The following is a 24,498-nucleotide window of genomic DNA, read 5'->3' on the forward strand; positions in this document are numbered from 1 at the left end:
TAGATACTTTATAAATACAAATTATCTTTTGTGAAATAAGTTAAACACATATTATTAGGACCATGTTGGAGATGAGTTGTCACTGAAGCTAAGTGGCCACACGGATTACAAAGCATTTCTATATCAAAGCAGGACTGGAATATATGATGCTTAACTCCTTCTTGAAATGTTGTCGCCTATTTACTCATGTGAGTAGGTCTTTTAAATTACTTTAATCATAGATTTTCCTCTAAACTAATACTTACTTTAAAAATTTAGGTATGCTCTAGTTCTTTCTGGAAGTGGAGATAGATTTAACAAATTCTTGGTACCACTTCAGTCTATACATTTCTTCCCCGAGATTGATTATTTTATCCATGGCAAGAATGGATGTACATAATAGATCATTTCTTGATAATCTACTAGGTAGTAGAACACTACATGATGTGCATACGTATTTTAGATATTCAAAATGAATCGAATTAAGCTTTACGCAGTGTTGCTGTCTCCTTATTTCAGGATAAAGTTTTTCATTACATTATCTTATTCTAATGATCATATGCTAACTTTCCCCCAATACATTTATTGTTTAGTTTCAAGTACGCTTTTGTTTAAAATTCACATTCTATATTTCTGTTAGATAATCATTTTTCTTGAACTTGAATGAGGTTTGTTTTGTCACTAGATTCCTAGTTTTTTTTTTTTTTTTTTCTGAGAATCAGATTCTGGAATACTAAGTCCTCCCACAAAATGGCTTCCCTGGTTTGTTTTGTGAAGAAGGAGATACTGATGTCTCTGCTAATCTCAGACCGACTGGAGTGAGCATGCACGTAGTTTCTTTATCCCTTCTCTTGTTACAGGGACGGTGGAGTCATAAGGTTCTCAGTAGCATGGTATCATGTTGTGGTGAAGCACCAGACTCTGAGTCATTCTGTGTGGTTTACATATTTCAGTACTTCATGTTATTAGCTGTGTGATCTCGGGCAAGTTACTTAACCAGTCTCTGCCTCAGTTTCCTCATCTGTAAAACGAGGACGGTAACAGTACCTACCTCATAGGGTTGTTGTGAGGAATAAATGATGCTTAGAACAGAGTCTAGCACCTAGTAAGTGCTGGTTGTGAACTATTATTGACTCTTTCCTGGAAGTCATATTTAAAGGTATTGAATATCGGCCTGGTTTTAGCAGAAAGAATTTATTTCCTGAGTTATGGTGAGCTGGTGGTCAGCCGTTTCAAATACTGTGAAATCTGAGCTAAGTATTCGGTGGCTCACGCCTGTAATCCCAGCACTTTGGGAGGCCGAGGCAGGTGGATCACGAGGTCAGGAAATCGAGACCATCCTGGCTAACACGATGAAACCCCGTCTGTAGTGAGAATACAAAAAAATTAGACGGGTGTGATGGCGGGCGCCTGTAGTCCCAGCTACTCGGGAGGCTGAGGCAGGAGAATGGCTTGAACCCAGGAGGCGGAGCTTGCAGTGAGCCAAGATGGCGCCACTGCACTCCAGCCTGGGCAATAGAGAGAGACTGTCTTCAAAAAAAAAAAAAAAAAAAAAAAAAAGACTTTTTAGTATTACCGTTTACTGTTAGTGTTGTACATTCTACAGGTCTGGAAAATGTATAATGAATGTATCCATTCTTATGGTATTATCCAGAGTATTTTCACAGCCTTAAAAATCCTCTGTGTTCTGCCTGTGCATCCCTCCCAACCGATTTCTGGCAGCCACTGATCTTTTTACTATCTCCATAGTTTCGCCTTGTACAGAATGTCATATAGTTGGGGTCATATAGTATGTAGACTTTTCAGATTGGCTTCTTTCACTTAGTAATGTACATTTAAGATTCTGTGTCTTTTCATGGCTTGATAGCTCATAGTTTTTTGGCACGAAATAATATTCTGTTGTCTAGAGGTACCACAGTTGTTTATCCATTCGCCAACCAAGAGGACATCTTGGTTGCTTCCAAGTTTTGGCAATTACGAATAAAGCTGCTATAAACATCTGTGCACAGGTTTTTGTGTGAATGTAACTTTTCAACTCTTACGTGGTAGGATGTTTCCTTTTCCTAATTTTGATATGAGGGTATATGATGTGAGGACTGGTTAATTAAAAAGTTAAGTGAGAGGGTATCTGCCTTACATTCACTTAAGTATTATTACATGCATGTGGGAAAGAGAGGAGGAAAGACAGCTTGAAAGTGACTGTGTTTCAACTGTGCTGAACCAATTCTACAGAGTTCAGTAATAGGACACTTGTTCCAGAGAAAAACAGGCTGTTTCTGTTATGGGATTGGTGAGGGGGAACCAAATCTTTCACCCGCAAATAAACCTCTGGAGGGTTTTCTGCTGAGTTTAACCTCCTCTCACTCCCAGCCTTGAAATAGATTCATTAATGGTAGGTGCTGAAATTATTGCACTAAAAGTTACGTTTGACTTGAGAGCCACATGGCTCTGCAGTCTTGGATGGCAAAAACGAAGGAGATAACTTGTGAATTCCTACCCTTATGGTGGAGTGATCAAGATTATGAATTAGATACCTGCTGGAATTCTCCTCTTGCCCTTGTCCTCACAGCTCTCTTTTTCCCCTTCTACCTTCAAATATCACTACTTACAGCCTTTCCTTTATGTTTAAGTTTGTTTCTGATTCTTCAGTTTCTTATTTCTACATCTATGAGCATATTGACCTCAGGGACTGGATCTTATTAACTGTTTTATCCTCGTTATCTGGCACATAGTGTGTGCTCAGTAAGTACTTTTCGTATTGAGACAGGGGAGACAAAATTTTACAGAGAAGTAAAAAAGACTCCAACTAGTTTTCATGTTAAACTTACTTCCAACTTGTGAACACCATTGAATTAAACAGAAGAAATTAAAGACAAAATTCATCTCCCATTGGAGGGTATACCTAAAATGCAAAGACTGGCCACAACCAGGGAAGATGACTTGCAACAGGAAGAACTTTTATTGAAACACCACCATAGAGAAAAAGCCAAAGAAATGGTACTATTCTAAAAATAACTCGTCTTAATTCATTGGAAGAAAAGCAGAAAAATAAGGGGACCCTTATTTAGGAAACTAGTTTCATTTTGGTATTTTAATTCGGGGGCCATTCTGTCTCAGAGGCTAGAGTTCAGGAAGGCACCCTCTGTTCGTTCTTGTTGTTGACTTTGGTGGATTTCTCTTCCATGGTGTGAACTCTGGACGAGAGAACTTTGCCACGAGGATCTATTTCTTCAACAACTGTTTTGACAATGGTGGTTTTAGATGAATCTAAAATGCCACATATAAACTGTTTAGAATTTATCAAATTCATAAATAGGAAATAAAACATTTGAAACACATACAAATAAACACCGAATGCCTAACACAGCTTTTGTTTACCTTTTGTCTGATTTCCTGGGCCTCCATAGCCTTTTGATTTAGAACAGGAGCTGTAAAAGTATAGAGTGCTTATATTAATTATTTCATTCTGTTTTACTGAGGAAACTGAAAAATAATGATTTAAGGTGGGAATTCACTGCATTCTGAAATAACACTAAAAGAGTATTATCTATGCGTGATCTAGATCGTAGATATTTTGTACTTGATTTCAAATAGTCTTTAGTAACCTTAAAAATGAATTGTTTTCTCAATGACAGCAATACTGACCCATCTTCTCCATCTATCAGGAGGCAGTAGGTCTCAATTTCTTTTTCCAGGTGGACCTTGACGTCGAGGAGCTGCTCATACTCGAGTTTCTGGCCCTCTGTCTCGGTTCTGACTTGGTGCAGCTGCTCCTCCAGGGCCCCGATCTGAGCCTGGATCTGCGCCAGCTGTGCACAGTAGTTGCTCTCGGTCTCTGTCAAGGAGCACTCCAGGGATTGTTTCTGTAGTTTGGTAAGACATGGTTTAATAGAAAAGGTCACAGTGTTTGAGAATAAGCCAAAGCGTTTAAGAGATAATTAACAGAATTATCCTTACATCATGCAAATAATTATATTTACCCAAAAGATTCCACTTATTCAATATTAATTGTTGCCTTTATTAAATGTCATACTACTTTTCTATTTGAGAATGACACAGCTGGTGCTGAATGTCCCTCAGATGCCCAGATGTGCTAAAAATGATGAAATTGGCTCTTCATAGGGCACAGACTGAAAGATCCCTCCACTGCGCCAACATAGCCTGTGCTTGTAGAGTTTGGCACAATCTGCCACTTCACCCACAACTAGAAGTCCGCCTACACTTTCCTACTCATTTCCAGCCATGTGACAGTCTTGTCTCATGAGGATTGTAGCTCTTCTATTAAAAAGTCATCCTGCAGTGAACTGCATAAACATTCCATGAGTAGAATAAACCACAGAAAATAATTACCTTCTTAGACTTTAAATACAGTAGTTCAATTCATTGGCTTGTGAATCTGAATGGGTTTACAGAGATACTCAGAGGGAACACTCAGTGCAATTTTACATGGAATGAAGATGAGAGTGTCTTATCCTTTCACCTGCAAGTACTTCCTATATAAAGCCTTGATTTTATATACATTCATAGCCTCATCTGTGGATAAACTCTGGTGGTTTACTAGCCATAGTGGGAAAAGTATAGACTTGGGAGTTAGAAAATTTGGAGAGAACTTCTGGATTCCTTCATACCCAACTGTGGGACTGTGGGAATTGCTTAATTTCTTCGAATCTCAGAGTCCTCTTTTGGAAATAATGACATGAGTTATAACGTCTGCCCTGCCCGTGCCCTGGGGTTGTTGTAGACTCACATGTGGGCGGAAGTGCTGGGCAAACCCTTAATGAAAGCAGTTATGATTATCATTACACATGTTTAGTTTTATAGTCAGCCTTCATGCCTCGACTTTTCCTCTGTCTATGCCACTTACAAAGGAACTTGTAAGTGCTCTTAATTGAGTGGCCAAAAGGAATGCTAGATGAAGCTAGGAGTGGTGCAAATGTATTTCTGCTGTCTTTAAGCGGTAGGATTTTTTTCTTTTTTTTTTAAATGGACACAAGGATTGTACATATTTATGGGGTTCCATAATTATATTTCAAAACACACAATGTGTAGTGATAGAATCAGGGCAATTAGCATATCCATAGTCCCAAACATTTATCTTTTTTTTTGTGTTGGGAACATTCAAAATCCTCTCTTTGAACTATTTGAAATTATAGAATAAATTATTCTTAACTGTAGTCATTCTACAGTACTATAGAACACTTGAACTGATTCTTCCTATTTCGCTGTAATTTTGTATCCTTTAACCAACCTTTTCCTATCCCCCCATCCCCTTCCCAGGCTCTAGTAAGCACTTATCCCACTCTCTACTTCTATGAGATCAACTTTTTTAGCTTCCACATATGAGTGGTTTTTGATATTTTGACTTATGATAGAAGATTCAAAGTCAAAACGATTTTCTTTTTCCAGTATCTTGACTGTATTTGCTAATTTCTAATATTTGATAATTATTGGCATCCAGCTATACTTTGTAGGCAAAGAGGATTGTCATGTGCAAAATGCAAATGTGTCTTATGTCAAGCACTGTAATTAATGGTTAAAAACTAAAATATGTAATTATGTTGGAAGAAAATTCTCTTCGATTATTTTTTCTCAATTTCTAAAGCAAATCTGTTTTGTAACTTTTCGCTTACCGTTGCTAAGAGGGACTGAAGTTCAATCTCAAGGGTTTGAAGAGTGCGTTTCATCTCGGTAAGCTCATTCCGGGCTGAGGTGGTGGCGCCAGCGTCGTCAGAGATCTGCTGCTGCAGCGAGGCGCTCTGGAACGGCAGGGGCCGCGTTAGGGCGCTGCTGGCTGCGTCCGCGCCCGGCGCCCGGGGAGCGCACCCAAGCGTGGTTTTACCTTCTCGTTGAACCAGGCCTCCGCGTCCCTGCGGTTCTGCTCTGCAAGGGCTTCGTACTCAGCTCGCATATTGTTCAGCAGAACCGTGAGGTCTACCCCGGGTGCCGCGTTCATCTCCACGTTCACGTTGCCTCCAGCCGCGCACTGCAGAGCTTTCATTTCCTGAAAGATATTTGTTTAACGGAATTAGGATCTGAATATTTTATTTATTTTATTTTTTGAATTAGGGTCTCGCTCTGATGCCTAGGCTGAAATGCAGTGGTGCAATTAGGGCTCACTGCAGCCTCGAATTCCTGGCCTCAAGAGATCCTCCATTCTGGGTCTCCTACAGTGTTGGGATTATAGGCGTGAGCCACTGCGTCCGGCCTGAATATTTTTAAAGGAACCACATGGACAAGATCTATAGGGTTAGAAACTTTTTGGGAGGTTTGTTTCTTTTGAGAAGGATGAATAGAACCATCTCAAACAATCTAAGCCTGATGGAGAAACTGACAGGTTCCTTCTTGAATGTTAATTTAAGATATTATATTTATCATCTGAAATTAATTTTAAAATTTGGGAGGGAGGCGATTGTGGGAGCCAGCCGGGTGGAGCTTCTACCTCCTCGTGATTCTTCTTGAGGTAAGCGAGCTCCTCACTGAGAGTTTCCAGCTGGATCTCCAGGTCCGTTCTGCACAAGGTCAGCTCATCCAGGACTCTGCGCAAACCATTGATGTCCGCCTCAACGCTCTGGTGAAGCGCCAGCTCGTTTTCAAACCTTGGAAAAGTATTTGGAAGCTTCCTCATTAGTCATTAGACATGGCACATCACTTTTTAGATCATCATACAACTCAGACTAAGCTTTGAGGTAAAACTACTAAGATAATACTTAAAACTTCAGGCCGGACGCAGTGGCTCACGCCTATAATCCCAGCACGTTGGGAGGCCAAGGCGGGCGGATCACGAGGTCAGGAGATCGAGATCACGGTGAAACCCCGTCTCTACTTAAAAAAATACAAAAAAATAGCCGGGCGCAGTGGTGGGCGCTTGTAGTCTCAGCTACTCGGGAGGCTGAGGCAGGAGAATGGCGTGAACCCAGGAGGCGGAGCTTGCAGTGAGCCGAGATTGCGCCACTGCACTCCAGCCTAGGCGACAGAGCCAGACTCCGTCTCAAAAAAAAAAGAACTTCAGTTAGGCTACCTATCATGCAATAAATGCATTTCATTGAAGCAAGAGAATGGTAATAGCCAAAATTCTTTCTCATATGACTTTGACACTCGTTTTTGTTAGTCCCCAAATTTCCGAAGTAAAATTTGTTGCTCAGCTGCTCATTCTAATATGCATTTTGTTTAAAACAAATACATGAATAAACAAGAACAAAGACTTGAGCCAACCTCAAATAATTTAGAAGAATAAAGGAAAAAAATGCTTAGACAACTTTTTTTTTCCTGTTTATCTTCAGCTCTACTTACTTTAGTCTGAAGTCATCAGCTGTTAGTCTTGCATTATCATTTTGCAGGACAACATGGGCATTACTGGTAGTTGCAGAAATTATCTGACAAATGAGAAGTTAGTTAAGAATGAGGAAATATTTAAGATGCATTTCAAAGTTCCTTGAAATAAAATTACCCATGAAATTATAGTAATATTTCTGGCATCTGTCTCTAATAATCAGATGATTCTTTTGAAGATGGGTAATTTAAGTATGGTCTTTCTCTCTTTTGTTTTTTTTTTTGAGACCGAGTCTCGCTCTGTTGCCCAGGTTGGAGTGCAGTGGCATGATCTTGGCTCACTGCAACTTCCACCTCCCGGATTCAAGTGATTCTCCTGCCTCAGCCTCCCAAGCAGCTGAGATTACAGGCATGTGCCACCGTGCTTGGCCAATTTTTGTAGTTTTAGTAGAAACAGGGTTTCACCATGTTGGCCAGGCTGGTCTTGAACCCCTAACCTCAAGTGATCCACCTGCCTTAGCCTCCCAAAGTGCTGGGATTAGAGGCATGAACCATTGTGCCTGACCAGGTGTGGTCTCTTTTATTTCCTACCCCAAGCATTAAAAAAAGCTCTTTCTATGGGAAAGCCTATAAATATATAACTGGAGACATTGGGCAGCTTTTGATATTTTAGTATTACCAAAAGCATACACACATACCTAATACCACATGATGGACGTGCCATGTTCAAATATTAGAATTTATTAGAAATTATTTTTAATATTGAAAATGAACTCCTAAAATTTAGAAGCTGAGGGCAAAGCCCTGTTATTGTGATAGCTTATACCCTTGCGCATCTGTGAGTGGCTAAACACTCTCAGGAGTGCTAACACTCACACCATGGCGTTTCTTACCTGGTTCTTAAGTTCGTCAATAATTGGGAAATATCTGCTGTAATCATGATCAAGGCCACGGCAAGAACCAGGTCCAAATTTCTCATACCACGCCTTGATCTTCTGCTCCAAGTCGGCGTTGGCCTCCTCTAGGGTTCGAACATTCTCCAGGTAGGAGGCCAAGCGATCGTTGAGGTTCTGCATGGTCACCTTCTCATTGCCAGAGAGGAGGCCGTGCTCATTCCCTGTGAAGGCAGCACAGGAAGCACTTCCCCCGCCCAGGCCTCCGCCATAGCCTCCTGCAGATGAGCTGCCCCCAAAAGCGCAAGAGGAGAAGCCACTTCCAATGCCTGGCACAATGCATGTGTTTCCGGCCCCAAAGCCTGCTCCCCCACTAGAGAGCCTCACGGAGCCAGTGCCCCCACAAGAGCCAAGCCTCCTGGAGGTAGAAGAAAAGCGCACAGACATGGTGTCCAGGCTGGAGCGTTTGTTTCTACGGTGATGCTCTGATGGTGAACGTCCTACTCAAACAGCTTGTGGTTTGCCTTTATATACACATTATTAGGGTGTTTCTCGATGAGCTTTGCTCATAGCCAAATGATGTTTGCCAGCTCATTGTGAATTATCCATAATGGGGTGATTTTTTTTTAATGAATGGCTTTACCATACTGTGTCCATTTCTGTAGGTGGATAGTTATCGTAGGGTTATTTGTTATCTCTGGAGTTGGACAGGGTGGAGTATTATCAGGATTATTATAGTGATGCATTTCAGATTTAGTATGAGTAACCCTTCCTGTCTTCCAGGCTTCAGGAATGCATAATACCTATAAGAATAAAAAAGTATGATAGACAGATTTCTCTTTCCCTTGCTCAAATCGGCATTGCATTTTCTTCAACAATGAAGTATCATAGTCATAGTCTTCTATCAGATATGTTGAAAATAATTTCAAGACTGTGTGTCCATGGTACCAGAAGAAGGAGGGGAGGTCCTAAAGGAAAACTGAGGCATTAAAGGGAATCTTCTTTGGAGACAGAAAGTGTTCCTTTGATCCTTATCCTTCCTGAATTACCATTTCATCTGTACTGGTTTTCTGTCTAAGTTCCGTTGCTAACCAGGTTAAGTAAAGGAATTGGTCACCTCCTCGGGCCTCAGTTTCCACATCTGTAAAGTGAAAGGTCTAGACTGTGGTCTCTATATTCCCTTTCTATCTCACAGATTGCTCATATTTCTGCATTCCTTCTGTTGTCTGTGCATTTCCATAGCACTTTTCTGCATTGCTTCTTGTACTTTTCACCTCTTATTTCTGAATTGTGGTCCCGCTATTTTACTGAAATTAACCTCCCAAACATCACTGCACATCTCTAATCATCATTTCTTTTATTTATTCTCCTATACCCTCTTGGTTACATTCAATATAACCTCAGTCTGATGAGTCTGATCGAGTTTCAGACAGTTGCTTTCTGAGAAATTTTCTATATCTCATGTTGCTCCCCTTTTCTCTTCCACTTATAGCTCCTGTGCCCTATCTTTGTCATTTCTTATAGTTTTGTGCTTGGTATTTACGACTCTCTCTCTCTCTTTTTTTTTTTTTTTTTTGACAGGGTCTCGTTTTGTTACCCAGGCCAGAGTGCGGTGACATGATCACAGCTCACTGCAGCCTCAACCTCCCAGGCTCAAGTGATCCTCCCACCTCAGCCTACCAAACATCTGGGACTATAGGCACATGCCACCATGCCTGGCTAATCTGTGTATTTTTTTGCAGAGATGGGGTTTGCCATGTTGTCCAGGCTGGTCTTGAATGCCTGGGCTCGACAGATCCTCCCACCTTGGCCTCCCAAAGTGCTGGGATTATAGGCAGGAGCCACCTCGCTGTCTTAATGTAGATTTTCCCTCACTGACTTGTCCGTTCTGTTTTACTACTTCCCTCTTTCCCATCTCTTTGCCTTTGTTCATGTTATTCTTTCCACCTGGTTTTCTTCTTCAGACTAAAAATTATAACAAATCATTTGAGATCTTACATTTGCCAAGAATGAGGCGGAGCTTGCAGTGAGCCGAGATCGTGCCACTGCACTCCAGCCTGGGCGACAGAGTAAGACTCCATCTCAAAAAAAAAAAAAAAAAAAAAAAAGAAAAGAAAATGAGAGACTTGGTCAAAGAAGAACAATATCAAGTAGGTCTTCTGGAAAGAGAGAAGGGAGAAATGATGAAGAAATTATTTTATAAACATATTTTCTGAAATACTACTCAGAACTAAACAACTGAGCTTCTAAATACAAAGAGACCACCAAGAACCATGAATGATAAATGAACAACAACCACAGTGAGGCACATCCACAGGATCTTTCAGAGAACCATGGCTGGGGGCGGGGGTGACAAACAACCACTTAAAATGTCAGGACCAAAACCAACACATATTCAATTTTAGGAAAGCCATCATTCTAGTGAAGAATGCTTTCAAAATACAAACCCAGGCCAGGCGCAGTGGCTCACGCCTGTAATTCAAGCACTCTGGGAGGCCGAGGGGGGGCGGATCACTTGCGATCAGGAGTTCAAGACCAGCCTGGCCAACATGGTGAAACCCCATCTCTACTAAAAATACGAAAATTAGCTGGACCGTGGTGGTGCGTGCCTGTAATCCCAGCTATTTGGGAGGCTGAGGCAGGAGAATCGCTTGAACCCAGGAGGCAGAGGTTGCAGTGAGCTGTGATCACACCACTGTACTCCAGCCTGGTCGACAGAGCGAGACTGTCTCTTAAAAAAAAAAAAAGTGAATGCAAAATGATATCCAACCTTTTATTTCTAATCCTTTCCTAAGGTTTGTCACCTCATTTCTAAGTTTTTTTCTAATTGTGACTTATGTAGAGAACCAAAATTCTCTACTTTAACAACCACGGTGAGGGTGGAATAAAAATCTTTTCAGACGTGAAAAGTCTCAAAAAAATTATCTTCTTTGCACATTTTGTCAGGAAGCCACTAGAGAGAAAAACATGAAAAAGGAAAACTTAGGTTCCTGGAAATGGAGTTCCAATGTGAACACACTGAGTGTTCCCACATGACAGCTGGGTAGCAGGCTTAAAAAACAGCCAATATTGCATAGGAGGACAGGAGATTCTGAAAGCGAGATCTTCAAGGGGATAGATGAAAATGATTGCTTGGTAGTTTTAATTGCATAAGAAAGTGGCATGAGGGATAAAGATACGGAGAAAACAGGGTTAAACTAGTTAGAAAATCGTTATAACTTCAACTCTAAACTAAGTGTCCTTCATGAATTCAGAAGGGAATGGAACAGCCTAGATCCTGTGAATTCTCAAAACTGATCAGCCATGGTTCCCTCCTGGGAGAGCAACCCACGATGAGGAGAAACTGCTGGGGGAAGAATCAAAATTATTCAGGAGAGGGTCATAGAGAGGGAGGAAACAGAAGAACTAGATACAAGTTGGGGATGGAAAAAAAGATAGGAAATTTCAGAAATCAAGCCAATGTATTTTTGAATCCTAGATAAAAACAAGAGAAAAGGGAGCTCTGTGAAATTAGTAAAGCTATTTGGAATTATACTTTATTATTATTATTATTTTTTTTTTTTGAGATGGAGTCTCACTCTATTGCCCTGGCTGGAGTGCAGTGGCACGATCTCGGCTCACTGCAACCTCTGCCTCCCAGGTTCAAGCCATTCTCCTGCCTCAGTCTCCTGAGTAGCTGGGATTACAGGCATGCACCGCCACACCCAGCTACTTTTATATTTTTAGTGGAGAAGGGATTTCACCATGTTGGCCAGGCTGGTCTCGAACTCTTGACCTCAAATGATCCACCTGCTTCGGCCTCCCAAAGTGTTGGGATTACAGGCGTGAGCCACCACGCCCGGCCTGGAATGATACTTCAGTCTAGAAGTTAAGGAACATGAATTGGCAATAAAACCAAGCAAAAGAAAAGGATTGAAGTAAAATCCCACGAAATGTTAATACAAGATAATAAGGATGAGGAGCTGAATAGTGTCCCTATAGATAATGAAAGCATACCGGAAAGACATACCTACAGAACTGAGTAAGATACAACCCACCATTTCAAAGTGACTTAAAATCGCTAAAAATGATAAAAGAAAAAAAAATTCCCATAAACCAGAATTAGAAAAAAACTTAGAAATGCGGTGACAAACCTTAGGAAACGATTAGAAATAAAAGGAAAAAAACCTAATTAAACTAAGATACAATCACAGAAAATGAGAAATTTAGGGGAAATCAGTCCCCAGAAGAAAGACGTATTCTGGAAATAATCTTAAATAAAATATTAGCAAATGTAATTCATTAATATATTAAATAGCAGAAAATATCCCAAGGAAGTTATTTACCAGAAATGAGAATGACTCAATATGATATGGAGCAGATAAAAGTGTCCGATGACAGAAACCACATGATCACCTTAAAAGTACTAGAAGAAAACGTGGGCCCCAGCAGTTGTAAAACTCAGAACCTAGGATGGAAATTTTTATAAATATGACAATGAATTTTATATTCCTATATGATGACAAAAATCGAAAGAAAAATAGAAATGTCAAAACATTTACTACACCCAGTAACAAGTGGCAATTTATTTCCCTTGCAAAAAGCTCCCACAAATCTTGGGTTTTTGTTAAAAGAAGGAATAGCAGCGTGTAGTTTTTGCTTTAACAATCACTCGAGTACAGTGGTTGCATTCCTTTTCCTTCAGATGGAGACTGATTTTTGGGAAGTACTTTCAGTGTAGAAACCCACTTCAGCAAAAAGCAGAGTGAAGCTTCAAGGATTGGAGAAGAACAGGTCATCATTAGCAGAATGTGTAAAGAACTCAGGAGCCCTAGAATTCCACCCAGCAAAGGAAAATGAGTGAACCAAAGGCCGTAGTCCGTTTTTACACGCCAAAGAAGGAAGGACAGATTTAAGACCCAAAAGCCTGAGGACAGGATGTTTCCTTCCATCCTGTGGACTCAATAGAACTTAAAGGAAACTTATCCAGAATTTAATTTTACTCCCATTCCTTTGCTGAATAGATAGATACACAGTGAATTCTGGTTTATTTTTTTCAGCAAGAAGTGGTGAATTTATAGTTGTCCTTTGAAGTCAACAGTCCCCTCACCACAAAGTGTAGTGTGCATTTTCTGTGCTGTAATGGGCCTTGCCTTGGAAAGCAGGCCACCATGAAGACAGTTAAAAAAAAAATCAATGTGTCATGAGCATACCTGATAAGCAGGTCTGGCATCATAGGCATAAAGCCTGTGTGTGCTGTTGCACAAGGTCTCATGTTCAGAAAGGCCCCACATTTGGATTAATGCTGTCCCGTTACCGTCTTGAAAATGTTAGTTTCAAGATGGTAACAGAACTTTATTTTTAACCTGTCTCTTGTTAGTGAATTCTGCTGGGACCATGGGGGCATACAAGTGAACATAGAAGTATGCCAGATATGTTTGCCTGCAGGTGCTCCTTATGCCCGTGTCCCCAACATTCTGGTGGATCCACAAGGTGCAGGGTCTAACAAAAACCCAAAGCAAGTACAAGGTGAGTATATTGTGTCTATGACTGAGTAATCCCAATTTCTATCAAACCCAAGAAGCCAGGCTTTCCATTCAAACCAGAACTTGCTCTCTGAGTATAGAAAGAAGACATTGGTCTTCTAAAAAATATGAAGGACCAAGGAACCCTATCATACACTTTTTTTTTTTTTGAAACAGAGTCTTGCTCTGTCACCCAGGCTGGAGTGCAGTGGTGCCATCTCGGCTCACTGCAACCGCCACCTCCTGGGTTCAAGTGATTCTCGTGCCTCAGCCTCCTGAGTAGCTGGGATTACAGGCGTGTGCCACCAAGCCCAGATAATTTTTGTATTTTTAGTAGAGATGGGGTTTCTCCCTGTTGGCCAGGCTGGTTTCGAACTCCTGACCTCCGGTGATCCAACCGCCTTGGACTCCCAAAGTGTTGAGATTACAAGAGTGAGCCACCACGCCCGGCCTATCATATAGTTTTTTCTGCTGCTTTCCTGCTTGCCTGTGTTGCCAACTGCGTAAGTGGAAAATGATGACATAGAAAGATCAAACAATCCATAGTTCCTTTTCCTTTCAGTCTTCTTATTCATTGGCAAACCAAAGGTAGAGAATGCTGGTAGAAGGTGGGTATATACAGAAGTGAAATAAAAACAATTGAGTTTGTTTTGTGCAGTGTTTCCACTGTTTTGGTAGGAACAAAATACATATGCAGGTATGAGCTACAAATTATGAATTGTCATGATTTTGGGGATTCTGTATACAAGTTAAATGTTCTTTTGCTTGGATTTCAAACTGGCATGGCACAATATAAAAATGAATGGTAACACATATGCCAATAACCTAAAACTTTTAATTTTTCTTTATGATATGGTTTGGTTCTGTGCCTCCACCCAAATCTCACCTTGAATTGTAATCCCCATGTGTCGAGAGAGGGAAGTGATTGGATTATGGGGGTGGTTTCCCCCTGGTGTTCTCTGAGATAGTGTGAATTCTCACGAGATCTGATGGTTTTATAAACAGTAGTTTTTCCTGTGCCCTCATACTCTGTCTTTCCTGCCGCTATATGAAGAAGGTCTTTGCTTTCCTTCACCTTCTGCCTTGACTGCAAGTTTACTGAGGCCTCCCCAGCCATATGGAACTATGAGTCAATTAAACCTCTTTTCTTTATAAATTACCCAGTCTCAGGTAGTTTCTTTATAGCAGTGTGAGAATGGACTAATACACTTTCCTTAGAACAAAACTAAATTGCAAAAAAAAAAAAAAAAAAAAGAAAAAAGAAAACAACAACAACAATGATGACAACAACAACAGAAAACCCCAAATCAAAACAACAAAATCCAGGACAAGTTGAAAACATAAATGCAGATGCAAGGAAACAGCTTGATATTTTAGTGCCTTTGGGTGATACATTTTGCCTGATTCTTGAACAAGGAATCCCATGTTTTCATTTGGCACTAGGTCCTGAAAATTATGTAGCTGGCCCTGAATATTGTACATTTGGAAATTATTTCTCTGTGGATTTCTAGTATTTGCTTCATTTGATGGCTTTTGGCTAAAGATTTTGTAAATATCTTGTTCTTCACCACTTCTCTGAATCCCATGTGACTGGAGGATTGTGAGATAGAATTCCTTCTCTTGCTGGAGATTTTCACTGGAATCAGGCCATATACCGGAGAAATAAAGGAGCTGCTTTCCTTTTAGAAATTTTAATATTTGTTGGGAATTCCTACCATGCATTTTGATCCAGAAAGGTATACATAGTCATAATCACAAGAATCATGATGTTCATCAACTTCATGGGGCTTCATGTTCGAGAATAGGTGTTGGTGGGTTAAATTTGGCCTGCCATGTGTTTTTGTACAGACTGTGAGCTAGAAATGGTTTTACATTTTCAAATGGTTGAAAAAAGTTAAAAAAAGAATAATATTCCATGACAGGTAAAAATATTTACAATTCAAATTTCAGCATTAATAAATTAAGTTTTATTGGAACACAGTCATGTTCATTCATTCATCTATTGTCTATGGCTGAGGTTTGTAGTTGAATTAGAGACTTTATGGCCTGCCATGCCTAAAATATTTGCTATCTGGGTCTTCACAAAAAAAGCTTCTGACCCCTGTTCTAGGAAAAGTGTCACTAACACAAGCCATATTGCTGTGGATTTTTCTGGAGATTATCCTATTTAGATGAGGAATGGTATCCTGGGTATTGTGGAAAGAAGAGTTTGAGAGAGGCTTTTGGTAAAGTACCAGGAATGCGTCATCTAGTGGTGAGACTTTTCAGTCACAGGAGAATTTCTGAATTTTTTGATTATTTGCCCACATAGACATGGTGTGATTTAAAGTTTATGCCTAGTGAATGTTTAATATTCAAATGCCTTGTGGCGGTATTGACTATTATTTAAAACAACAGTGAAAGACAATTAAAATGTATTCCACAAATGTTTCTTTATGAATTAGACATAGAAAAAAATCACAAATAATTATTAGTCATCAGTGAATGGAAATGAATGCACATCAACTTTTTTATTTTTTGGAAACACACTCAATATCCTGTAAAACTAAGAAAACAGCTATTTTTGCTAAGTAACTTATCTTTAACAGTAAAAAGTGTGTATATTCTCTCTGATATTTAGAATAATGCAATTGTACAGGATCCTCTCCCAAATTATTCTCTTCTCTAAAATGACAGCTAGAAAGGAACCCTTTGTTCTGTCTTGCTGTTGGTCATTTTAGATGTCTTTTCTTCAATGGAGTGAATCCTTGATGAAAGAACTTTACCACGTTGATCTATCTCTTCAACCACTGTCTTTACCAGTGTGGTTTTGGATAAATCTAGAAATAAAACATAGACATACATATATTCAACCAAAAAGATTACATGACAATTCCACTGCTAGGTCAATATAATGTATTATGCATATTTTTGATTGAGGGAGTAAGTATATATTTATAATAATAGCTTGGGATAGTTTTAGCCACTTGAAACTTCCCATTCAGAACAGTTTAGCTAAAACTACTTAAATATTGACTATGGTTGTAGTGTATGACTGCCATTAATGTAAAAGTATTGCTGTGATAGAAATAGAACTAGAGGGCTCACGCCTGTAATCCCAGCACTTTGGGAGGCCTAGGTGGGCAGATCACCTGAGGTCAGGAGTTTGAGACCAACCTGGCCAACATGGTGAAACTCCGTCTCTATTAAAAATATAAAAACTAGCTGGGCATGGTGATGGGTGCCTGTAATCCCAGCTACTCAAGAGGCTGAGGCAGGAGAATCACTTGAACCTAGGAGGTGGAGGTTGCAGTGAGCTGAGATAGCACCATTGCATTCCAGCCTGGGCAACAGAGCAAGACTCTGTCTCAAAAAAAAAAAAAAGAGAAAAGATATAGAACTAGATTTTATTACCTTTAGATGAATTCCCAGGGCTTCCTGATCCAAAGCCCTTTGATTTGGAGCATGAACTGTAAAAGAAATATAGTTTATTCTTGTATATTTCTGCTTACTGTCACTTCAGAAATATTCATTGACTCAATGAACTCAAGTGAAATTTGTATGCCAAAAACAGGTCTTAGTTTTCTATAGAGGAAACTCGTAAGATTTTTATGTGTAGGAGCTGAAAGTAATTAAATGTTATCTAAAGAGGGAATATAAATAAATCTTGTTTCCATTTGATTGTTTTTTACACCCAAGAATTTAAAACTTAAGGACATACATACATATATATGGATCCAGGTGGTTTGTACAGAGTACATTTATTTCAGGGCAGTAGTGATATTAGGTACGCACTGAAAGAAGGATAAAGCCTGCTTGTGGGAGGTGGAGTGAAACCCACAGTGATTAACATGGACAACAGATAGGAATGGCTGCAGGAATAGTTCCAGTCATCTAAGGCAGAGGAGAACACTGTGATGTACACGATTTGGAAGAGATGACTCTCTTCCGAAAAAGCAAGAGATGGTCATGCTTTTCTGCAGTGGGAATGAAAAAGAAAAGGCTTGGAAGTATGGAAGGCTAATGGGCAGCCCACATTTGTAGCTTAAACGAGGCAAAAACTGGATTTTCAAATGGCTTTACTTACTTTCCATCTCCATCTATCAGGCGGCAGTAGGTCTCAATTTCTTTTTCCAAGTGGACCTTGACATCGAGGAGATGCTCATACTCCAGCTTCTGGCCCTCGGTCTCGGTTCTGACCTGGTGCAGCTGCTCCTCCAGGGCCCCAATCTGAGCCTGGATCTGCGCCAGCTGTGCACAGTAGTTGCTCTCGGTCTCTGTCAAGGAGCACTCCAGGGAGTGTTTCTGAGGACATCAAAAAAGTCATGGCAAGGGATGAAAACACTCTGAGGACTAGTAGAACAGTGTTTCTCAGTAACTGGCAGGATTGCTCCCTAGGCAGTTATGGAAATTTGTGAGGCTTGTCACAATCAAATGGGAAAGAAAGGAGGCTGGTATTTCTGAAGTGAGGGCCAGGCATGATGGACGTGGGATCCTGACGTGGGATAAATGGCCCTTTTCCCACAAGACTTTTGATGTTCCACTGGACATTGGCGATATATAGGTCATATTTCTATTAAAACCAACTGATATATTAAAGTAACTTTTAAGGGTAGCAGAATAAAAAATCGATATCGGAAAACTTGTATTTTGAAATTATATATTTATTTCGGGGTTACCTGTTGTTTCCGTCTTACTCTGCTACTGTCCCCACAGATCCACTCCACCAGCATTCCACAGCCTATTGTGCTACTGCTTTTTTTTTTTCTAATCCACCCTTGATTTTCTAGCATCTATCAAAGGTCTTTTATTAAGGTACTGAGATTGGATGAGTGCCTTAACAGATGTGAGATTTCAAGGCAAGAGCTATATCTCATAACACAATACAGGTCATTATTTCCACACTACTCTTATGAATATCATACTTCCTCTTTGCTACTTCTACAGTCTGTAATTTGTCTTGGCACCTGCTCCCTCCTTTAATTAAGGTAATTTTCCTCTTTCCCTTATTATAGATAAATATGTCTGGGCAATTATTACTTCTCTTGATATTAGTTATTATCCAAGTGTCCACCCCAACTTCCACTCTTTCATTTTCCTTTTCTTGTGTGGAGGAACTTCTGATCTTACATGGTTGAAAATGAAAGATTTATTAAGAGAAGATGCAAGGTTCTGCCTCTTTCATTACATTTTCTAGGGTAGTTAGGCCCAAGTATTTACCTAGTAAATACATTTTATCTTAAAATACTTGCCTTTTTATTGCATTTATGGTATTATACTTTAAAAAATAATTTTGTATAGTTCTAAATCTATTACCTAGTGACTTCATTCTAGCATCGCAAAGAGGGAATTACACAAGATTTGTCATAACAGGCAGACATTGGGTCTAATGGGGCTGAGAACCTAACACTGACTTAGAGCTACTGACTTAGGCAAACAGACTTGTTACATGGCGGGTGCTGGGCTCTCCAGAAGCACATAAGTGGAAGGAGATCAGGATGGTAATGCGGTGAGTAAGGCAACAGGTAGCAAGACGCCAGTGAGGTGTGTGCTTGGCAGCTCAAAACTTTAATTTCCCTGGTAATGCATCCTCCTAGGGTATTCCTTTTTATGATTGCGAATACACTCATAAGTCAGAGGGGACAGCATCTCTACTTCACAGTCTTCCACTGTGAAGGCTGGCTTGTCAAAGAGGGAGGAGAACAGGATGAACTTGAAAGTTTGTACATCACAGGAAGCAAACATGTGAACATTTGTGTATTTAGACAACTCCCAACTTACAAATGACTTGTGTTCTAACTCTAGGAGATTGAGCTTAGAATTCATCATAAGACAACAGGGCCTCAGGGATGTAAGTTAGGTACTACGTTCCCATTATTCTAGAATTCAGTTATGTCCTGTGTTAAGTGGGCTTTTTATGTGTGGATTATCCTATGAGCCCAAATTATAGTACCACTGGCTGCACAGACTCTAACTACTTTATAACATCCTTGTTTCTATGTGAAAATGCTCACAATTCTGGTCTGGGGACTCGAAAATGTATTTCCATCAGCGTAGCTCAGAAATAGAGGGAGGATTCACTCACACAGCTCCTGCAGCAGGAAGAGTCCTCAGGGATCTAGTTCAGGGAAGAGGGGAAATGGAGAAGAAAGGAAGGTTCCAGGAGCCCACAGTGGCAGGGGAGTCTCGGGTACCTGCTAGCAGCAGTGATGAGGGACAGGAGCAGAGGGCCATCCTGGTTAAGTTAGGGGCCAGTCAGTGTAAGAACAAGTCTCCCATCTAAATCCGATATAGGGAGAAAGCACACACCTTTAGAGGGCGGCTAAATCAAAAGAATCTCCCACTGTTTTGAGTCATCTTTTCCTTCTTGGCTCACTGCACCCACTTGGGTAATAGCTGCTCTCTTCTTTGTGTTACAACCTGGTGTCCTCAGGGGGCACGAAACCTCTTATGAGGAAGGGAGTCCTTAGGCCACGTACATGCCGTAATTCTCAAAGTCAAGCCTTTTGGGCACTGCCAGCTCACACTCTAGAAGGCAAGCCATTTTTAATCCTGGGTTGACTCCATGCTGACGTTTGAAGTAAGCCAGGAGCTGGTGGTATGTGCCCAAGTGGCTGAAGGCCTGGCTCCCAGGTGTGCCCTCGGGGATTTGACCTCCGCCCTGGACTCTGTGGCGATGAAGAGCCTGACAGTGCCCATGTGGCATTCAGGTGTGTACCCTCTCTTCCTCTGCCTGGTGAAACCATATGTGGCTTCTAATATGTCTTCATCAGTATCAGGAGACGCTGGTGTGATGCTGGCTCCCTGCCCTGTGTGACACTAGCCCCACACCCCTGATCATAGACCTGTGGCTAATTTTCTGGTGGAGCAATATTGCTGCTGTTTGTTTTGCGGACCTAAGCTGAATTACCCTGAGAAAGGATCTATGTGAAATGTCTATTTTCATGAAATGAGCACTAAGCATCAGCCAGGAAGGAAACTCCCAGTGATGTCGAGGAGGAAGAAAAAGCTCTCTTTTGAGTGTCTATGCATCTGTTTTTCCTGCTCTCCTCCACTCTCTCTGATAAGTATTTGCAGGCAAAGCTATAATAGGAAAAAAGAAGGAAGGGCAGAGGGAAGTGCTTCTTGGAGGCTTTCTAGAATCACAGGATCCAGGCTGACCTTCGCTGTCACCTACCGTGGCCATCAGGGACTGCAGCTGGATCTCCAGGGTCTGCAGGGTGCGCCTCATCTCGGTGAGCTGGTTCCGGGCGGAAGTGGCTGCGCCTGCATCGTGGGAGATCTGCTGCTGCAGCGAGGCGCTCTGCAGGGCCGGGGAAAAAGGGTCACACGGAGTCCCCACCCGCCCTGGAGGTGTGAGCAGGGGGACGGGGCCCCACCTCACCTTCTCATTGAACCAGGCCTCCGCGTCCTTGCGGTTCTGCTCTGCAAGGGCTTCGTACTCAGCTCGCATGTTGTTCAACAAAACCGTGAGGTCTACCCCGGGGGCCGCGTTCATCTCCACGTTCACATTGCCCCCAGCCGCGCACTGCAAAGCCTTCATCTCCTGGAGGGAAGCAAGAGTGTGGCTTTAGGGGCATTGCAGGTTCACACTCAGTCTGAGAAGTTTTCAAACGTGTTACTTTATGTCTCAAAGTTTGTGGTCAGGTGTATAATTTATGGCACACCATTTTTTCATTGACATATTCGGTCCATATTCATGCCAATCATCTATTTAATTAGTGACCTGTCGGCCGGGCACGGTGGCTCACTCTTGTAATCCCAGCACTTGGGAGGCTGAGAGGCGCGGATCACTTGAAGCCAAGAGCTCCAGACCAGCCTGGCCAACATGGCGAAAACCCATCTCTACTAAAAATACAAAAATTAGCCAGGCGTGGTGGTGTGCGCCTGTAGTCCCAGCTACTCCAGAGGCTGAGGCAGGAGAATTGCTTGAACCTGGGAGGTGGAGGTTGCAGTGAGCCGAGATTGCGCCACTGCACTCCAGCCTGGCGACAGAGCGAGACTCTGTCTCAAAACAAAACAAACAAAAAAAATTAGGGACCTGTTAATTAAAATCACCACCACCACCAAAAACAGTCATAGCACCCCAAGAGAAGTAATATATTATTTTAAATGAGAAAGGGATTTAAAGACCAGAGAATTACTCAACATACAGTTACTGACTAAATGTCAGGTGGATGGGAATAGAACAGTAGAAAAAATCCTGAAATCCTGGCCCTCATAGGCATTCATCCTAGGGATGACCGCTGTCATTTACTGAGTGATTATTATAGGCCAGGCACTGTTCTGAGCATGTGATATGTATTAACTCATTGAAGCCTTTTAACATCCCCTGGTAGTAGGTAGTGTTATTAGACTAATCGGTCTATATCCGTTGGCAAATTATAACAATGAACCTGAATTACTATTGTGATTTTAACCCCCAACCCCTGCCCAGTATTTAAAATGTACAGAATTGTGATTGGACTACAGGTAAAGCTTCTCCTACCTCTTCGTGGTTCTTCTTGAGATAAGTCATCTCCTCACTCAGAGACTCATATTGCAGCTCCTGGTCGGTCCTGCAGAGCGTCAGCTCGTCCAGGACTCGCCGTAATCCGTTGATGTCGGCCTCTACGTTTTGGTGAAGGGTGAGCTCATTTTCATACCTTGGGGGGCATTTAAGTGAATTTCAGTGGCAGTAAGACTACCTCAAGAAACAGAAATATTCAATCCCAATTGCTTTAAACTGAAAATTAGAAATTGAATTAGGACTCTAAATAGCACAAAAATATACGAAGAAAGCCCTCCTCCATTACCCCCACTCAATTCTATACAGGATAATTGGCAGTTATTTCATCACACAAATTCCAATAGCATAACCTAGTTAAATAAAAATACATCATTTTGGAATTTTATTTTAGTTAATGTTTTTCCTTAGTTGACTAATGATTTACTGAGCATCTACTTTGTGCTTGGCAGTATTCTAAGCAGGCAGAGAAATATACTGATATTTTGTCCCAGGAATATAATAACTATGTATAAGTTGATTGTAACATTATAATACAAATCCTTTGCTTCCTTTTATCTTTTAGGTGATAGTTCATTCTACTTGGGATGAAATTGAAATTTTATTTAACAAATTAAATAAATAGAAACTTTCTTCTAGAGCAGGATTTTTTCTGTCACTTACTTTAGCCTGAAATCATCAGCAGCCAGTCTGGCATTATCAATCTGCAGAATGACATTAGCATTAATAGTAGTGGAGGAGATAATCTAGAATAAACCAAAACAGAGGACACATCAAGTAAGTATGCTTTTATGTGATTCATTATTTCAGGAAGTGAAAAAGGTTACTCAAGTTTTTGCATAAAAGTCTCACCTCCTTATGTAATAATCAAAATATTTCAAGTTTAACTTTTAAAAATTAAAGACATGGTTTTATTTATTCTCATATATTCACCTAACTTTAGAACTACAATACTTTTTTATTCATATGTCTATGAATGTACTTCAACATAAACAATGGAACTAATAACATTTTAACTACATTATAATTCATGAATCAAAAGGCCCATTTTTGAATAGTAGGAAGAATTGTTTATCTAAATAAATAAATACAAGTTACAGATAACAGTCACGAAGCATTTCTTATTGTATGTCTTTTGTTAGGTATTTCTTAGTTTTGAATACTTGGGTTAGTTCCAAATCTGTGATTTCTCACCTTATTCTTAAGATCCTCAATTGTTAGGTGATATCTGCTATAGTCATGATCAAGTCCACGGCAAGATCCGGGTCCATATTTTTCATACCAACCTTTGATTTTTCTCTCTAATTCAGCATTTGCCTCCTCCAGAGCTCGCACGTTATCCAGGTAGGATGCCAAGCGGTCATTAAGATTTTGCATGGTCACCTTCTCATTTCCAGAGAGGAGTCCCCCTTCGCTTCCAGCAAAGCCAATACAAGCAGCATTTCCAAGGGCACCACCAGCATGGCTCCCACCAGGAACACTGCCCAAGCCCCCTCCCAAGGCACAGGAAAATTCACTTCCAGCAACAGAGCCGCCACATGCACTGCTGCCTGCAAAGCCTGCACCTCCATTTGGGGCTCTGACAGAGCCAGCTCCAGACCTTAAGCAAACATGCCTGGATCCATTAGAAAATCGGAGAGACATGGTGTTTTGAGAAATGTTCACCTTGTCTATGCAAAACTGTAACGTCCCAGGAGAACAGAATATCATGCACTGATGATTTCTTTGGGCTTTTATATACCTTTATTGGGGCGTTCCTATTTCAGTTATATATGCCAAAAGAAAAATGGCATCACTTAGATTAGCATAAAATTATGTATAATTGGGTGATTTTAAAAATAATTAATGTCTAACATCCCTAGGTGTTGCTTTGGGCTGTTTCTTATCTTAAATATAATAGGGTTTGTTCTATATTAAGTTTATTAATTTAACTTCTAATTTTGAGTGAGTAATCCTTTCCTTTCATCTAGACCCTAGGCATATACTGTCATTATCTGGCGCCAGGTATTATCAAATTTTTTATAAAGTTAAGTAAGATTATGATAGAGTTCTGTGAGGTACAGTAGGGTCTCAATTACCACTGAGGGGTATAAAGGACTGCTAACTACAGAAACAGATATTTTATTCCACCAGAAAAAAAATGTGTTATTTAGAAAACAGAGGCTAGTGACATCTCTGTTCTTACCATGATTATAACATCTATTTATTATCTTGGACAATGATACAAATATCGACCTATTATTTTGTTTAAAATAGCATGGTTATGATGTCTGGTGCTCTATGCTAAGTGCTAAAATGAAAGACATAGTGCTAACTAAATGCAGAAGTGAAAAATGCATGATTACAATCTTTAAGAAATCTACTGTCA

General features: G+C 40.6%; 2 protein-coding genes across 3 annotated transcripts; both read right to left on the reverse strand.

The window, feature by feature from the left end:
- Window positions 1-2,914: 2,914 nt before the first annotated feature.
- Window positions 2,915-8,643, reverse strand: KRT27 (keratin 27). Of its 2 annotated transcripts, none has more exons than XM_055258799.2 (8): window positions 8,142-8,643; window positions 7,270-7,352; window positions 6,419-6,575; window positions 5,819-5,980; window positions 5,610-5,735; window positions 3,625-3,842; window positions 3,358-3,407; window positions 2,915-3,246 (listed from the first exon to the last, which is right to left on the reverse strand). In XM_055258799.2, the coding sequence occupies exons 1-8, from the start codon at window positions 8,586-8,588 to the stop codon at window positions 3,107-3,109; spliced, it is 1,383 nt and encodes a 460-aa protein (XP_055114774.1). In that variant the 5' UTR covers window positions 8,589-8,643; the 3' UTR covers window positions 2,915-3,106. The 2 variants fall into 2 exon arrangements, with proteins under 2 accessions (XP_055114774.1, XP_055114775.1); XM_055258800.2 differs by having other exon boundaries at window positions 3,613-3,842; window positions 8,142-8,588.
- A 7,419-nt stretch (window positions 8,644-16,062) lies between these two features.
- Window positions 16,063-23,840, reverse strand: KRT28 (keratin 28). The gene is made up of 8 exons (XM_055258798.2): window positions 23,325-23,840; window positions 22,794-22,876; window positions 22,113-22,269; window positions 21,009-21,170; window positions 20,802-20,927; window positions 17,712-17,929; window positions 17,039-17,094; window positions 16,063-16,464 (listed from the first exon to the last, which is right to left on the reverse strand). Exons 1-8 carry the CDS (start codon window positions 23,838-23,840, stop codon window positions 16,322-16,324), a joined length of 1,461 nt encoding a protein of 486 aa, XP_055114773.1. The 3' UTR covers window positions 16,063-16,321.
- Window positions 23,841-24,498: the final 658 nt, after the last annotated feature.

The sequence above is a fragment of the Symphalangus syndactylus genome, chromosome 20 (genome assembly GCF_028878055.3).
Source record: "Symphalangus syndactylus isolate Jambi chromosome 20, NHGRI_mSymSyn1-v2.1_pri, whole genome shotgun sequence".
Taxonomy (NCBI): Eukaryota; Metazoa; Chordata; class Mammalia; order Primates; family Hylobatidae; genus Symphalangus; species Symphalangus syndactylus.

Bases quoted from the DNA above. Each gene is read 5' to 3' on its own strand.
- KRT28 (XM_055258798.2), bottom strand. From the start codon at position 23,840: ATGATATTCTGTTCTCCTGGGACGTTACAGTTTTGCATAGACAAGGTG. The intron at 17,930-20,801 runs GTAGGTGACAGC...TGATGTCCTCAG, and splicing joins TGCAGTCCCTGATGGCCACG to AAACACTCCCTGGAGTGCTC. The intron at 16,465-17,038 runs GTAATAAAATCT...TTTTATTTCTAG, and splicing joins CCCTGGGAATTCATCTAAAG to ATTTATCCAAAACCACACTG.
- KRT27 (XM_055258800.2), bottom strand. From the start codon at position 8,588: ATGTCTGTGCGCTTTTCTTCTACCTCCAGGAGGCTTGGCTCTTGTGGG. The intron at 3,408-3,612 runs GTCATTGAGAAA...ATACTTTTACAG, and splicing joins GAAGATGGGTCAGTATTGCT to CTCCTGTTCTAAATCAAAAG. The intron at 3,247-3,357 runs GTAAACAAAAGC...GTGGCATTTTAG, and splicing joins CCCAGGAAATCAGACAAAAG to ATTCATCTAAAACCACCATT.